Source organism: Leptonychotes weddellii, chromosome X (assembly GCF_054177405.1).
Source record: "Leptonychotes weddellii isolate Sample4059 chromosome X, ASM5417740v2, whole genome shotgun sequence".
Taxonomy (NCBI): Eukaryota; Metazoa; Chordata; class Mammalia; order Carnivora; family Phocidae; genus Leptonychotes; species Leptonychotes weddellii.
The window spans coordinates 88216743-88235260 of NC_138385.1; the positions used below are offsets into that span (position 1 = coordinate 88216743).

Below are 18518 nucleotides of genomic sequence, written 5' to 3' on the forward strand. Positions count from 1 at the left end.
CTCCTCATCTCCCCATTATCATTCCTTCCTACCTTACTGATTAGGGAGTGCCCTGATCACAAAGCTGTGGCTGCCTCTTTCTCCCTCTGGTCACTGAAATGTGGAGAGTTTGTATTTCCTTACCTTCTCCATTAGAACAGAGGCCTATGAAAGGCAGGGCCTATGTCTCCCAGTTTCTTTGCGATTTTCTGTTTTTCCACTATGGTGATTAGAAACTCCGTACATAATTTTCACTATTAGGTCACCTCTTACTTCTTTTAGGTCCATGGTTTAATAATTATTTTTGTAGTTCTAATTAGTTACTATTTATCAGCAAACCATATCACATTCCATGACTTATTATTATGGGCCTGTCTTGTGGTTCCCACACTTACTCAAGGCTCTTTGGCCAGGGTCATTACATGGAGTCTTACACACTCTCTCCTGGCCAACCACCAGAACCATATTTTAAGAGATTATAGGATTCCTCTCCTTAAGCACATGGCTTCTGGTAGAGAATGAGTAAAAGCCAGCACATTCTTAAATATACTGCTTAAAATACCAGATTGCCAAAGGAAAAAGACCCCATAATTTCTTATTCCAGGGGCCAAAATAGTTACAAAGCCATGAGACCATCAGCATCTCATCAGCGATGTTGTGGTTTTTTTCCTTGGGAGAAACCCCTTGTGGAGAACGATAAGCCAGAAGTCAAGATAATTAGCAACTGGTAGAACAATGCTACACAAAGGGTGCTGATTAAAATGGAGCAGCATCCACCTGGACAAAGGCATCTATCCACTGGTATGTGCATAAATGCACATCAACATTTTAGTCAATATTTTGGAGAAGATAAAAGAGGGAAGGCTAATCACAGCATCAGATTTGTAGAAGCCAAAAGGCTGGGTGCACAGCAGAATCAGGATCCAAAGACCCACAATGGGACAGTGATGGGCTGGGCATAACAAGACAACATTTCACAGGGTTCAATGGAAGGTCTTGGTCACAGAGACTGCTAGTTGGCTCCCAATATCCAGTCTACTCTTTTTCTTTGGTAACAAAATAAGCTATTATCTCCATGTGACTAATTTCTGGCTCACAAAATGTAAGCATGAATGCTGGGTGAGACTTCTGGAAAGGCCGCTCAAAGAACTGACTTGGGTGGGAGGTGCATCTTTTTGACCCTTCAACCTTTTCTCTGTCTTGTAGCTTGTGATGGCCTGAAGGAACATGTGCAGATTGAGAGTAAAAGCCTGGCACTGCTGACAATACAGAAGGGCAGGAGGCACCTGCACACCTGATGACACTAGGGAGCCACCACTGCCATCTTGGACAGCCCACCCCTGGATTTATGTCATGTGAGAAAAAATTAAAGTTTCTTAGTGAATTAAATGTTTATTCTGGTTAAGCTACTGTTACTTTTGGTTTCCATTTCCCTAAGCTCAGTACAATTCCTATCGTATGGATTGAACTGTGTCCCTAAAAAGATATACTGAAGTCCTATTTGGAAATAGGGTCTTGGCAGAGAAAACCAAATGAAGGTGAGGTCATACTGGATTACCGTAGGCCCCAAACCAATATGACTGGTATTGTTATAGGAAGGAGAAGAGAGACAGAGCTACAGAGGGACAAGATGGCCACGTGACTATGTAAGCAGAGACTGCGGTGATGTGCCTATAGGCCAACGAACACCAAAGATTACTAGAAGCTACAGGAAGCAAGGAATGATTCTTCCCTACAGTTTTCAGGAGGAGAAAGCCCTGCTGTCCCCTGGACTTCCGACTTCTTTTTTTTTTTTTTTTTTTAAAGATTTTATTTATTTATTTGACAGAGAGAGACAAGCAGGGGGAGTGGGAGAGGGAGAAGCAGGCTCCCCGCGGAGCAGGGAGCCCGATGCGGGGCTCGATCCCAGGACCCCGGGATCATGACCTGAGCCGAAGGCAGACGCTTAACGACTGAGCCATCCAGGCGCCCCTGGACTTCCGACTTCTACTTAGCTTCCAGAACTGTCAAACAATACCTTTCTCTTGTTTTAGGCCACCTAGCTTGTGGTACTTTGTTACAGCAGACTTAGGAAACTAACCACTATTAATGGAGTCTTATAGATAGATCTAAAAAAAAACACATGAATCTCAGAAAACCTGGTAAAGGGTGCCTAAATGGCTCAGTTGGTTGAGCGACTGCCTTCGGCTCAGGTCATGATTCTGGAGTCCCGGGATCGAGTTCCGCGTCGGGATCCCTGTTTAGCGGGGAGTCTGCTTCTCCCTCTGACCCTCCCCCCTCTCATGCTCTCTCTGTCAAATAAATAAATAAAATCTTAAAAAAAAAAGAAAACCTAGTAAGGCATGGCTTAGCAGTTGCATGTGCGAAAACATTACGTATCTTAGTAGATGGAATGTTCAAAATGAGTCAACACTGTGAATATGGATACTAGGAAAGTTAATGCAACCCTAAATAGACTTCATAGAAATTTACTACCTAGAAAAGTTAGCAGCGGTAGGTTTATTCTGCTCCAGACTAGTGCTAGCAAGAGCACTTGAAGGGCTGCATGCTATTTTAGGCTCCTCACCTTACTGGGACACAAACTCTAGACTAGGATGATTATTCTAAAAGCAGAGCACTAGAGAAATGGTTGAAGACCTAGGAAAATTGGGCCAAGGAGGAGAAGGCTCAGGAAGATAGCTACCTTTAAGTATCTAAAAAGTTGTCAAAGCAGGCAGAGCTGGTGCTGACTAAGTGCTTACTGAACGCAGGAACAGAAGAAGGGATCAGCCTAGCTTTGTGCAGTAGCATTCAGCTGAACGAGGACCAACAAGTGAGCCACGCAACACATATTTAGGCCAAATGTAAGATCTGTCTAGCTAATGAAAATAAAATAAACCTTAAAGTATATTGAAAGAAGCAACCTAAATGTCCATGGATGGATGAATGGACAAACAGATTGTGGTGTATCTATTCAATAGACTATTACTTGGTCATAAAAAAGAATGAAGTACTGAAATAGGTTATAACACGGATGAACCTCAGAAATATGCTAGGTCAAAGAAGCCAGACACAAAAGGTCACATATTATATGAGTCCTTGTATATGAAATATCCAGAATAGGTAAATCCATAGAGACGTAAAGCAGATCAGTGGTTCCCAGGGACTGGGAGAAGGGGAAGAATGGGGTACAACTGCTTAAAGAGTACAGGGTTTTCTTCTGGGGTGTTGAAAACATTTTGGAACTAGACAGAAGTGGTGGTCTTACAACATTTGTGAATGTACTAAGTGCCACTTCATTATTCACTTTAAAATGGTTGATTTTGTTATGTGAATTTCACCTTGATAAAAAAAAATAAAAAAATCTATTGAAAAAGAAAGTGAGCATCTGCTTCATGGTTAAAAAAAGCTGTCTGTAGAATTTAACGAACTCTTCATCAACAAACAGGAACATCAAAATCACAATGGGCAAGTCCAAAAGACCCTTCATGGGAAAAATCCACTGTCTCCTAGATGGTAACCAGTGATTAGGTACAGATGTTTAAGACTTTCTATCACAGTTCTAAGGTTCTCTTCTTGCACGACTCATAATTATTGCCCTAAGAGATCACAGTTATTTTCATGCTTTCATCTTATGCAGAAACAAGACACTGTCTCAGGTAGCCTGGCAATATTCTCACTGTCCCTAACCTACTTATCAAATCAATACTTTGTTCAGCTGCAACCATTTTGAAATTGTAACATACAATGACCACAAGTTCAGTATTACCCCTTCTTCTCCTTTGAAGGCCGAAGTCCTGTATGGTACACACATTCCATTATAAGGGATTTTCACAATTTTACAACTGAGGATAATGTGAGAAAGACTAAGGGTATCCCAAAGTAGAACTAGAAGTCATTCTACTACTTTCCTTAAAAGTGGCCTTCAAGAAATTTAGCTGAATAAACAACTGAATGAAGGGATCCATCACAGCACTCTACTCCAGGGGCTGTGAAACTTCCTCAGTGATTTCTGCCACAACCCAGGGGGTCACATGTAGATGCTTTCTCACCTCCGTATCAAGAACAGAAATTATAGTGAGAAAAAGTTTAATTTAGTTTGAAATCTTAGTTTTATAGTGCAAACTAAACAAAACAAACTAACTGTTTAGTTTTGGTGAATTACATAATACAGAATCCCCTGTCGGTTCACCTCACAGCCACACAGATTTTGGTCACCGTAAGGAGTCAAAACCACATCCCTGAAATAAAGAGATAGTAAAATATGTATTCTCTAACTTGGGAAAGTCCTGTGTCTACCTACAGTGTGAAAAAGAGTTCTATTTATTTAGGAACTCATGCATATATTGAAGCTTGAATTCCTGAATTTATGTGCACTTCCCATGTAACAGAGAACAATCAGAGAATGTATTTTTAATAATCAGCAATTTGAATACTGTTAAATTCCTGTGAACATAAAAAAACTTTACTGATTTTTTTTTTTTTCTAAAGGTATCTGAGAAGAGAGACACATCTAAAACCCTGGGAACAAAACTGTCCCAGCTTTCTTATGACTCTGGCAACATAAGTCAGAAGAAGAGCCAGCTTTTATACCCCAAGTCAATCCTGGAAAGTACTCAAGCCAAATGCAACCGAGGACTAAATGAGAGATTTATTACATAGGGATGAGACTGGCATGGTAAGAGGCAAGTGCTTTACCATCAGACTGGAACAAAGTATTTAAAGCCCCCACTAGGCAAGCATTGGGAAAGTCTGGTGCTTCTGTCCAAACAGATAATTGCAAATGCCTATTTTTGCCCACAGATATCAATTTTATATAATCTACATAATATGAAACTACCTTTATAAATAAGAAAATGTCCTGTTTGTTGGTGTGCCCCCAGCTCCACAGTGCCTAGGATGTAGTAGGTGTTCAATAAATAATTATCAAATGAAAGTAATGTATGATTGAGGCACAGCACCCTACAACTTAAGGGTCAGGTAAGCATAATCCTGAAAAACAGACACTTGAGAAAACCCTATGGTAATTACAATGATCCTGTCCCTTCTACCACTGATTCTGGAGCTTCTTTGGAATGGTCTCTGGAAAGATGCAGCTTTTTCCTCTTACTAGGAAAGCCCAGGAACCTCATACGCAGAAGCAAGCAATGCCCAACTCATCACTAGCAACTCCAAATGGACTGCAGAAGAGTGGGCTCAGACCCACTGTCAAGGTCCCTGTGAGGAACAGCTACAGGCAGTATCACCAACCAGGATGCTCTGAACCTCCAGTTATCCCAAAGGGTCATGTTCTGAGCAGCAATACGACCCAAGCAATATGACCCTACACTATGAAAGCTCCTTCCTGTCAAGAGTAGCTGATAACCTTGGTAAATGCCTGCCAAAATGTCACCATTTTGAGGACAAGGATAAGAAGGGGAAAAAGTACTGCAAAATGCCTGTGTTGACTCACTCATTAAAAAAAAAGATACTAAATGATAAATGGTGACCTGATGTATTAAACCACTACCAATAACATCATCAACATTTACTGGCGGGCTACCAATCTACTAGCTATCCACTCTCCTTTTATTTTCTCTCACGAACAATGGAATCATCATAAAACTCACTGACTTTCTAAGAAGTAAGTCAATTTTCACTGAACTTGACTTGATGAGCTAGATGTTTAAGCAGTCTCAAAGGCAGCATCGGTTCATGAAGCCAGGTGATTCCCCTAGAGTCTACAAGTGGAGTGATGAGTCACCCTAAATATATATACTTTTGTTCTCTTCCTACACCTGCTAATCCAAGTGTTGGGATGAGTCCAACTTAGTACAACACCTAATTCCCACTACCTGTTTCATGTTTTTGTTAAAAAAAACTATATACTTTACTAATTATCAAAGATATACAAAATAAGGCAAGGAACATTTTATCCTTACTAAATTAGTTAAAAATAACTGATAATGTCCAAATGCTGCAAAGACAGTGGTAAACCGGTACATGCATCAAGTACCAGCTACAGTTTAAGTTGGGATAACCCATTAAGAAAGCAATGTGGCAATACGAATCAGACCATATTGTATTTAGGAATTTTGATATGTATTGTCGATAAAACTTTATTCTCAAGAAATATTTCAAATAACAAAAAATAATGTAAGCAGGAGAATATTCATTACAATTTTCTAATAAAGAGATAGTAAAAGTAGCCTAAAATGTCCAACAAGAGAAAACGGTTAAATTTGGTTTTCGTACTGAAAATGATGTAACAACATAGACAGATGCTTGACAAAAGATAAACACGATACAGAAGCATATTTTCATCATAACTGAAACCATGTAAAAAATATATATGGCGGGGCGCCTGGGTGACTCAGTCAGTTAAAGCGTCTGCCTTTGGCTCGGGTCATGATCCGGGGGTCCTGGGATCAAGTCCCGCACATGGCTCCCTGCTCAGCGGGGAGTCGGCTTCACCTTCTCCCTCTGCCCCTCCCCCGTGCTTGTGCTCTCAGTGGCTCTCTCTCTCAAATAAGTAAGTAAATAAATAAATAAAATCTTTAAAAAAATACATATGGCTATGCAAAAGAACAAGGGAATATACGATGGTAGTAGCCATTTGTAGTTCCTGACTCCTTGCTAATATTTGTGAAATGATCCATTATCTTAAAATAAGAAGCCATTAGAACTTTAAAATATTTTCCTAAAACTAGCCTGTGTATCAACCCTTTTCAGTGAAAAGACCTGAAGTCAAGACCCGATTACAGAACCCTGCCTCTGCATTAAAAAAAAAAAAAAAGTAAATAACAGGTTCCTTATTCCTACCTTCTTCTCAGCAAAATCCTTATAAATCCTCGGGCCAGACAAATTTGGAAAGCAAGGCACATTACAGGCCTGTATTGGTGAGGTTGATTGCATATTATCATTTTAGAGGTTCTCAGACAATCTGCAATAAGCTTGTTTAACTCTGGCTAGCCCAGAGTTTGCTGGATGTACCTGATCACAAAACCCTCTTTGCAAGGAAGACCTTCAAACATTTCTCTCCCCAGAGTTTGGGGAATACTACTTGGGTTGATGATGCTCCAAGGGTACAACAGAAGGAAAGCATTTTAATTACCAGGAAGGTGTGTCCAGACAGTGTGCTCCCTAGTTGGAAGTCACTAATGATAGTTGGCCTCCTCCCTCAGGTGTATGTGCTAAGGTAGAGAAAAAGTGGATATGCTGTCCCTTATAAACAATGGAATCCCATACAAATACAATAAACCCTTTAGGGCACAGGTTTGGGAGGTTTTGTGGCCCTTACAAGAGGGGTTCTGACCTAGTCCAAGGACAAGTTTCTACAAAAGCAGTTTCTTCCGTGTAATTATGAAGTGGCAACCAAAGAAATCAGAGTAATTCCTGTGAGAACTAGTCAGTTTGTCTTTTAGCTATAAGTGTAGTATTGTTCATGATGTGAAAAAATGAAGCATTTATCTTTTTGAAGTCTGAATTTTTTAAAAATACACATGTGTGGTAGTAGGGTGTTTCCAGAGGGCAATTACCAAATATCTACCTCTCAGAGCTAAGGGATGGGAAAATACACACCCCTGCCCCCTTCTACACAGTTCTTTGGCATCATGTGACTATTACCTCTGGCCGAAGTGTAGCTTTCATGCAGACTTGGCAAACAGGCCCATTTCGGGAGAACTGAAGGGGAAGGCGCCGAGTTCGATTGCGACACGTTGGCTCCTCACAAATCAACCAGCCCTTTAGAGAAGAAAGAGAACACTTCAGTCTTATTACCACCATCAAACAAATACAAATAAAAAACCCTTTCAGGGGCACCTGGGTGGCTCAGTCGGTTAGGCATTCGACTCCTGGTTTTGGCTCAGGTCATGATCACAAGGTGGTGAGATCAAGCCCTGTCTCAGGCTCCGCACTGAGCGGGTAATCTGCTAATCTGCTTCTCTCTCTCTCTCTCAAATAAATAAATAAATCTTTAAAAAAAAAAAAAAAAGCAAAACAAAAACCCTTTCAAGATGGACTCATTTCGTTCAAACTTCCTTAGAGATTCTGAAATAGCTCCTTATCATTCTTCTCTGACATGTCACTTTGATCTATGCCCCAACCTTAACAGTTGGGAAACTCATCAAGTTTTTTAAAAAAATAAAAGATCACATGAGATATTCTTCCCTTTTTAATATATACCCCCTGGCATGCATACAGTAAAACCTCCCAATAAAAGCTTATATGATTACACACGGATGGGTTTTCAGTCATTAATAAAGACCATTATCAAAGTCAAGAGTATACCACGTAGGGCGCCTGGGTGGCTCAGTCGGTTAAGCGTCTGCCTTCAGCTCAGGTCATGATCCCGGGGTCCTGGGATCGAGGCCCATGTCGGGCTCCCTGCTCAGCGGGGAGCCTGCTTCTCCCTCTCCCTCTGCCCCTCCCCCCTGCTTGTGTGCACGCTCTCTCTAAAATAAATACATAAATCTTAAAAAAAGAGTATACCACGTAGAAATGAATGACTTTCCCAGTAGCTGAATGACTACTAGCTAGTGACTTTTTTAATTGCTGTGCTCAGCTTCCTTCTCTGTAAAATAGGCCCAACAACAGTATTTTACAGGTTGTAATGATGCAATATATTTAGCACGCTTAGAGCCATACTCGGCATATAAGAAACACTTAAAGTAAGCAATTATTTGAAATTAAGACAGATTCTTCTACACACATAATCTGGAGGCATAAAACCGGCTGCAATGTTTCCAAGGACAATTTCAACCAACCACTCTTGTTCCACTTCTGAAATAGTCATTGCCCACTTCTCTGGCCTTTAGACTCTCTTCTCACTTTCCTTCTTCAGTTACCCTCTCCTCCTGCTCTTGTTTGAATTTTCTCACAGAGATGTGATAACAATATGCCTATTATCTTAAATCAGTATCATGTTTGCTATAAAACATATCTGTTCAAAAAGGGATACAAAACTGCACAAATGGGGTGGAGCAAAGCTCAGGTGTTCTTGGCTGAGTGTGGAGCCCAACTCAGGGCTTGATCTCACGACCGAGATCATGACCTGAGCTGACACCAAGAGTCAGATGCCTAGCCGACTGAGCCACCCAGGCGCCCCAAAGCTCAGGCATTCTTATGAAGACATCAGGGTCTGTGGGTTTAGTGCTGCATGTATTAGGCACAATAAGGTGAAGCAAAGTAGGCTGAGGTGCTGGGGTACAAGGTGCATTCCCGGTTACATGGTGTTCCCAAGCAGGCAGCTGCAAATAGGGACATGACTGTCTTTGTGTCTTGGGAGTATCTGGAGAAGCAGAACTTTTGAGCTGGTCTTGAAGAGTGAGTAGAAGTTTGGTAGGTGGAGAAAGCAGGCAAGACCACTTAGGCAGAGAGAATAACACATGCAAAAGAATGAGAGCCAGAGAGAGCTATGTGTGATGTGATTAAGAAAAGAATCAATGACATGTTTAACCCTGTTCTCTGTTTCTCGATTGAGCAACTTGTTGGTCTTTTCTCCCTAGGTAAGAGCAGTATATATACAAATGCTGCTTAATTACATTCGGAACCTTCATCTGCCACTTATTAACATTGCCACATGGCTTTAATCCAAATCTGCGGGATGTCCCCACTCATTGCTGTGCTGTGTGACCTCAGTCCTCAGAATAGGCTCTTCTTGGAAGAAACTACAACCAGACTCAAGAGAGAGCCCCAAAAATCAGTTCTTTCAGCTCCATTTATGGCTTTCACAGCCAGAGAAAGTAGACTGTAGAACTTTTTGACTAAAAGAAAATATACTACCCTTAAAGATTGTAAAATTCACCTAGTCAATACATGCACAGTGAATTTCATTCCTGTCTTCAATCGATATACTGAGCCATTTTAAAATTTAAACTTTTCAGATAGAGGATCTCAAGGACTCCTTATGAAACCTTTAATATATGCCCGGAATTACATTAAATATTGTGTGGAGCAGCCAAAGAGGCCCCAGGTACAGACTTTCAGGAAATGACAACCTAAATAAGAAAGGTTCACACACACAAAGACTAAAAGCAATTCATTAAGGTTTGACTTTAAGAACCAAGTTGTATGGTACCAACTAAAAATGCCAAACGAGACGGACAAGGGTTGGAGTCGTGTGGATCCTACCTGAGACAAACTACTACTACCACAGCAGAACACAAACTAGAACAAGGAATTAGTGGTTCTGAGTCACAGGCAACTCTCTGTTCCAATTCGTAGGGCCTATAACTGTATTTTCCTGCCTTAAGGACAAGATTTTAATTCACATTTTGATATTTCAGAAACTCAGATGTGTTTACAATTGATATATACATTTAATAATGTATTTGTTTCCTTCAAAAACACTGTTAAGTCAAGAGTGCAGTTCACAATCAATGGCCCCTCAAAATTAAGGAAACCAGACACTTCGGTTTAGCCTGTCCTAGGCATGGGGGATACAGAGGAAGGTAGTGGTGCTGACCGCAGCAGGTATTAAATTTTCAATGCAGCCTATAAATACTAACAGCAAGACTAGTTGTTTCTGGAGGTACCCATTTAGGCATATTAATAAAGGAAGCAGTAGAATTCAAGCAAACCATGTATGACACACGCAGGACTGGACAACTCCTTCATCGTTCATTTGGCTTTGCTACCTTAAAGTTGCTGTCTAAGGATTTACACATTTCGGAATAGGTATCAGTTAACGATGCCAATCCCAGTTGTAATTCATTCAACTCTAAACAAAAGTTTTAAAAAGCAAGCAGACAGGCAACAACCTCCATGTTTTGAGACAATAAATTTTTAATTACTGGGATACAACCTATAAGTTAAAATTATACTTTAATTTTTAAAATATACCCTTCGAAAAGCTCAACCTCTCTTCAGGTGTTTTGGAAACTTGATTCCATCAATTTACTACAACTTCATGACTCACTCGCGAGCTGCCAACCAAGGAGATGCTAAATTGTCACCTCACCTGTTTCTAAAGCAAACACCTAACTCTATCTCTGACAGAGTTACTAACTAAATGTCCTTTCAAATCATATAGAAAACAGATAATATAATTTGTCTAGACTTCCTACCAGTTATAATTAACATTAAAGAGGTCTTTTCTTCTTTGTCACCTCTCTATTCAGTACTTATTTGGGTTTGTTTGTACTTACTATCTGTTAATTTCCCTTTAACAAATGACAACAATAACTCGTGCTATTATGCATGGAAATTACACATGCTGATAACTGTGTGAAGGGAACTGGGGCTGAAACACAGTATCAGAAGCCTGTAACTCTTGATTCCTCTTGTTTTATTTTGATAATTAAGCTTTTGGTCATGGTGTATTTTAAATAAAACTCTTCTGTGGGGGAAACAGACCCTAATCATATTCAATATATGCTTTGCTTCCATTTGATTTTGCCAAGTACACTTTGGTTTACCCTTTGTTCCCCCAGCAAATATTAATGGACTAAGCCAAATCTACCTTTCAAGAACCATCTGCGTTGTTAAAATTAAATATGCCAAGTCTTTGAAAATATTAGTTACAAATACTAGCACTGAAAAAATCCACTCACAAAGACAAAACTAAACTTACTTTTATTTCCCGTGTTGGGAAATAATGTACAGCCCAAAGTTACACTGCCAAGTCAATGGCAAAAAAATTAACAAAGTGTAGTTCTTTGGAAGTCCAACCTATAAAAAGGGATGGGTTTTATGAAAACCCCCAGAACCACTCCAAGGATATGTGCCATCCAAATATGTCATTTTATTATGCAATGCCATATGTAAATACCAAACTGTCACAACCAACAGGAATAAAGTCATTACGTTTTCAGATGCCTACCTTAACCACATTTATAAGTAGAGGGTTCAAAAGAGGTGAAGCCACCCTGGCCAACAGCAAAATAAACCTTTACCAAAACATGCAAAGATCCATCACCTGTTACTTTAGTTTCAGCATCACTAATTCCTTGAAATCATTGTGTACGAAATTATGTCAAATGCTGATTGGTTCTGATTGCTAAATTATATTTCTGAGGTCTCAACTAAAATGGTCTCTGTCTGCACGTGCTAAAAAGGGATCAATTTCCACTTGTAACTGAGGCGTTCCTGGTAGGTGCACCTTAAACACAAACTTACCCATTTGTGTACTTTTGTATTTTTAGAAGGATGCACACACAGAAATCATCCAGACCTGGAAATGTGGCACAGAGGAGGCACTCAAAAAAATCTTCTGAATAAATGAATGAACAGAAGCAACAAAATAATACACAGGAGCCAGTTTACAGAAAATAATAAGGGTCTAAAACTCCAAGGAGAAAGAAAAATGCACAGTTCTCATACTCTTGAATCAAATATATGGTGGGTCCTTCTCCTCCCACTTCCAATCAGTCACCCAATTTATCCACTGGCCTTGCAGTCCCATTGTCATCTACTTCACCAAAGCCCAGACCTCAAAGTTGATCTACTTTAACAGCCTCCTACCTGGTTTCCCAAACTCCATTCTCTCCCACATCCAGTGTAAAGATGTGCCCAGTGTAGCTTCCCAAGGGCCCTTCACTCCCATGCCCCCCAGCAGTAAACCTTCCTTAGAGAATGCATGCTTTCGTTTGGCTTCCAAATCTTTCCAGCCTCATCCCATCCTGACTTTCTCTTACACAAACTCTTCGTCCCATTGGATTGGTTTTCTCACAGTCCTCAACACATTTTGCCTATTGCCAACTCCTTGTCTTGGCTCATGCTGTAGAATTTTCGCCTAACATGGCCATTCCTTGAGCATCATTTCCACTCCTCTCCTGTGAAACCTCCCCACCCTCGAGGGACTTCTCCCTCTATGCTACTGCCACCGAGCATACAATGCTGTGCACTGTCCCTGAACAATCTTATTTTACCTCCCTAACTGGAAGGTCAGGCCTGGGGGATGACCCACTTTGGAACCGCTGGTGTCCTCTCCCGTCTCTAGCACATAGGTTCACACTCAATGAAAAATACAGAAACAAGGTTATGAAAAACTGCACGTGAATGTGGATTCTCCCCACCCATTTATTGAGGAGTAATTTCACGTAAGTCACTGAACCTTTCCTCTGAGCCTCAGTTTCTTCATATACGAAACAAGAGGTAATAGTATTTACTCTAATAAGGTTGCTCAGAGCCCACAACACTGTTCATTAAATGTACAATATTATTACTACCCTACACACGCCTCCACTACTGGGGAACACCGGTGCTCAGCTACAGGTGACAAGACACTGTTAAAGATGTACTATTCCAACCAGGAAAGAGCCTGGTCAGTTTCCACCTGGTGTTAACCAAAATGGAGAGCTACAATGATGGGTAACTGGTAAGATTAGGTGGAGGTGCTTTGCAATTTGAATGCAAAATAATAGAATGATGTAGTCAACATAAGTGAACCTTCCATGTTTTTCCTGACAAAACTGTACTAGATTTGAAGTTATAGATGGCAGAATGGACGGTGAGGGAAGAGGAAGGGGTGTCTGCTTTATTTCAGGCCTCAGAGATTTGAAGACACAACACACCACAGTAGTGCGCTGACGTATGATTTAGTTTCAATTGTACTGGCTCTCCAGGAGTGCGGGGACAGCAGCGCGGGGCAAGGTCTGCCAGCATACGTGCTCTTACAGAGTTCATCACATCATTACTATTTTCCTATAATGGCCATTAACTGCTCCTCTCCCCAAATGATATGCACTCTGAGCACACCAGACACTCTTTTCACCCAAAACCATTTATAAATGTTCTGGGGTTCCCTTGCAATCACATTTTTCTGTCATGGAATTATCCCCAGTGTAAAATGGGTCTTACAGACAGTGCACAGTATGGGCCCACAGCTGCTTTTGAAGAATGACATGTTGTGATTTGGGATTTCCAGAAATATCAAAAAACAAATTGCTTTCTGACCCACATTTGCACCCAAAACTGGGAGAAAATTTTCCTAAGATCTCCAGGGGAAGTTTTAACAGGAACATAATTTTGCTTTTAAAGTTAAATCTTCTACACTGCAGCATGCTGGCCTGTCAAAGAGTGATTATTAGTAAGTCTCAGAGAGGTGCCAGGGTAGGAGATGAAAGAGCAAATCAGGAAATATACATATATAAACTATTCACTGAACTTGATACAAAAATATTTTTAACAAAATTATCAAACAAAAGAGAAGTGGAAAGTGCCTCGTCAATGTTAAGAATTTTAAATATTACCAAAATTGATTTTTAAAGTAAGATATCTCTTTAAATGAACAGTCACATGTCATTTCATCCAAGTTATTTGAAACTTATTGATCTTATCATTTGTGTGAGGACCAGACTCTGCCATCAGTTTGCTGAAAGGATAATGGGGCACTCCCAAACTGTTATGATAGGTTAGATGCAAACAGTGGTCCTCATTTAAGCACACAGAATAGCACCACAAGTGGACAAATTCCAACCTCAGCAATTGTATATTACATGATAAATTAGCAAGTTGTTCTGCTTTGCCTCACACCAAATCCAATACCACAGCCCTGTTATTTTAATTTGCAATCAGAGGTTGAGCATCAGAAGATGTCCCTGAGGTACATTAAAGAGCCCCATGCAAGCCATCTCCTCCTGCTATACTGTGAGCAGAGAAAGCCAACAATTACCAGCAATTTTATTTTACCACTGTAGGACAATAGTAGAACAGTTAAAATCATCGCCATGCAAGCAACAGGGGAAAATATACTTAAAATCATTTTATAAAGAAAATTACGTTTCGGGGGTAAAAAGTTCAATGGAGGACATATATCTTTCTGTATGGGCAGCTAAAATCTCTCAGTATATTCAAGCCTATTCTATAAAATACTCTCCCTATTCATCCAACTCAAAAGCAAGCTACATTTGTAGGCTATAATAGGTCACAACTAAGTACACAGTACCTAGCTTCAGGAATAATTTTGCTTTGTCTGTCAACTGTCAACAAAGCACAAAGAACTCATGCAACCCAGCCATGTACCGTGGATGTTAGAGATCTAACAAAATACAAATAGTAAGAATACAAGATCTCCAAGCTGCCCTGCTTTTACTTTACATGAGAAACAGAAAGCATTTTCCTCTCCACATTCCATTAATCTCTACTGTATTACAAATCTTTTCATAAAAGACTTTTTTTTCCCTATGTGAAGCTACAAGTGACTTGGGGATGTACTATTCCAACTGTGACTTTCCAACATGAATGGTTACAAATGGATGTGTCAGTTAAGGCATACAGACATTTCAACAAGGAAAAGGAAGAAAGAACCACAAAGAACGAGATGGTCAAATGGCTACTCTGTTGCTTATATGAATATTTTACCGACTAAGCCTCTAAGAAAAACTGTTCCCTACTTGTGCGACCACTCCTGCCTCTCAAGTCTTCAAAGATGAAAAAACATCGCCTTTGCTACGAACACATACTAACAAATTAAAAGTAAACTCAAGCCTTAGTTTCATCAGTATGTACACAGAAAAAAAAAGACTGGAAGGAACTACCCTAAAATGTTATCACTGGTTATCTGTAGGTGGTTTCTTCTGCTTCTGTAGTTTCTGAATTTTCTACAACAAGCATATGTTGTTTTTATAATTAGAAAGCTGTTACTAATGAAGGAAGAGACAGTTTTGCCAAGAGCATTCAATATAATCAAATCACTAATACATGTGAAAAATATTTTGAACTATATCATAGGTGCTTGGTTGTTACCAAGATGAATTTTCAGCAAACGTGCTTATGAGAAAAAAAAAAAGGCACGCGAAAAAATGTTTTTTCTTTAAAAATTTTTTTTTACTAATTCAGAAATTTTAAAAATAGGTCAACTTAAGCACATAGCAGTTCCCAAGTAGAAAGTGGCAGGGCATGTATTAGTAGCGGTAGAATCATTTATTAAATTAAGCCACTCATTAAAATGCACACAGTCTTCTATGGAATATGATTTGAATACTTTCCTGTATGATGTTGGATCTCTGAAGGTAGGTAATAAATCCGTTTTAAACAGAGGTGCTTTGTTCCCCACGCCCCCTCCCCTGCCTTTTATTCACCGTATGTACGGTTCAACTCAGATGTCCAGGGTAGGAATCAAATTAAAAAAATTCAATCAGGTGGGCATGCCTAGAACCTTATTATTAGCAGAATTTCTTTTCTTTGCTAAAGTCTAGCTAAAAGTAATTTTTATTGTTTGTTTGTTAGCAGGCTAGTAATTTTTGGTATAGTTTAATGTGATATGCCTTTAGGTACTGAACAACAAATGTTAAAACTGACCTATCTATGCAAGTGCCTCAAAGGACATCTTAAAATCAGAATGGAGTTCAAACCATCACCAGGCAATGTTTGTTCATTTAACTTTAATTATTTTCTCCTTGAGAATGGTACTAATGAAACTGAATATCTTTCATGGTTTCGAAGGGCCGTTTGAATAGTCTGTAAACAGAACTAAGGGTAGACAAGAGATCTGGCCGAGCCACGGGGTTGCTAGGTGATGTAGAATGTAAACCCACAAACTTGTTAAGGTTTGCTTTGCTTTCATGCCACTTTCACACACTCTCAAAAGTTTTGAGAATTGATTTTTCAGGTGGCCATTAAGAAAAGAAGAGACCCCCTGCCTTCGAAATTCACTCCCCCCAGATGCTCTGCCAGATACAGAAGAGATAAAATCCATTTGACCTTTGGCTGTAACCTGGGAAACTTTTGGTTTTACATAAACGTAGGATCATGTATTTTATGGATGCCTAAAATTTAAGAAACAAATTCACAAAGATGGATTTTTTGAATTTCAAAAAGACATTTCTAATCTTTCCTTATTCAACTTTGAATAAAATTAAGATTTCCTTCCAGAAGAAAAACTGTGATCACAGCTCAGCACCGATTATCATCAGGACAAACCTTTCGGTTTGGCCACTCGCTCAAGCCTCTTCTGGCCTACACCAAGTCTGACTGCCTGTGAGGGTGTCCCTCAGCCCCTCCCCCAAGCTCCTTTCTAAGTAGCTGATCAGAGATTGTCCAGTAAGAGCACTTTATTAGATCATCAGCCAGAGGGGTTCACAAGTACTGAGAGCAATGGGCTCAAATGCGGCACATCAGTTTTAATAGACCAGGGGCTACTAGTAAACTGCAGATACTGCTGAGAACTTTCCTTGCACTGAACTCTTGAAAAAGCACCGTCTCTCCAGCTTAAATGCAGCTGCCTCTTTCAATGCCGCAAATGGGTAAATTTGACAAAAAAGCCACCATTAAGACTACATGAAAGGCTCAAGACAACATCCTTTCAATGCTTTGTACTTCAGTAATCAGATGTACTTACTCACCCCCTCCCCCAAACCCGATCAAGAACTATTTCTGAATGGTAGGAAATAATTCCACTTTGTACATCTTTTAGTTAATCAAGACTTTCTATTCAGCAATTTGACCTTTTGTTCAAAACAGGATTATCAGTTTTTTCGCCAGTTACCAAGGGCGACTCGCATGGTGAACATAATTGCAATAATTTGCAAAACACCATGGCAACCCACATTACAACTAGGTAAATACTGGGCTTTTGTGCTACATTGTTATTTTCAGAGATGCTGAAGTCAAAGAACGAATGACAAATGAACACAAAATTTATATTTGCTTTGTCTCAAAAGAGAAGAAAATTGATAACAAGAATTGGGGGGAAACCGACTACAGCTGTAATTTCTAACTTGATTAATTAGGATGGTAACAGTCCTTAACAGTATATTCAACAAACAGCCCTGACTTCGTCTCTCCACCCACCTCTCTCTATACCACTACCACTATCCCCCCCACCCCAGAGAAATTTTTTCAGCTTGGAGAACAAACATCCCCCATTTGCTCTTTTCTTCAACTTAATGGAATCCTTAATTGCAGAATATTGTTCTCCTGCTCTTCACGGCAATGAAAACGGAGAGAAAAGAGGAGAGGACCAGGGCAGACAGGGAGCTACAGTCATTTTTTTCCTGCTTCTTTTGGACACCCCAGACCCAATGATGAGACGGCATTTTTCTGGTATCAGCAGCTGTTTCGTAGCAGACAATAAAGTCAAAACTATTTAGCTTTGCAGAAAAGCCACTTCTTTCCTTTTAGCAATACAAGGTAAGTCTACACGCCGAGATGAAGTTTCATAATGTAAATGCCAGAACATAAGATGAGAAACACTAATAATTTTAAAAACCATACATTTTTCCTGTAAATAAATTATTAACTGTGGTTCTGTCCAAAAAGCTGTGGAAATGCATGTTTGCTATTTGAGGAACATGTTCAACAATATCACCAGTGTGCTGCAAACCACTTTATACGCAGAGCCCAGTTCACAAAACAAGCTAAAAATATAAACTGAGCGCTCCGAAATTAATACAAAAATCGAAATCGTATTTTTAGTAGATAAACACGGTCTCACAAGTAGTAGTAGCTTTTCTATAATAAATGTGATGATGAGAAAAGTTGTATCAGACTTGTTTTTACTCAGGTATGAAAGAAAGGATCTAACTGCAATAGTGAAGGAGCGGTTTTTTTCTAAGACGAACAAATTCTGCTGTAATGCCTCGCTTTTTGGAAATTACCAAAATTGCGTTCCCAGGGAAAATGTAGTATTCTGGGAGGAG

At 39.8% G+C, this 18518-nt stretch overlaps 1 protein-coding gene across 2 annotated transcripts in view; it reads right to left on the reverse strand.

The window, feature by feature from the left end:
* Positions 1–18518, reverse strand: part of POLA1 (DNA polymerase alpha 1, catalytic subunit) — a 293805-nt gene that overhangs the window by 95966 nt on the left and 179321 nt on the right. For both annotated transcript variants that reach the window (XM_081809030.1, XM_081809031.1), the window contains exon 35: positions 7564–7680. In XM_081809030.1, coding sequence (XP_081665156.1) covers positions 7564–7680 — 117 coding nt within the window. The remainder of the gene's footprint in view (positions 1–7563; positions 7681–18518) is intronic.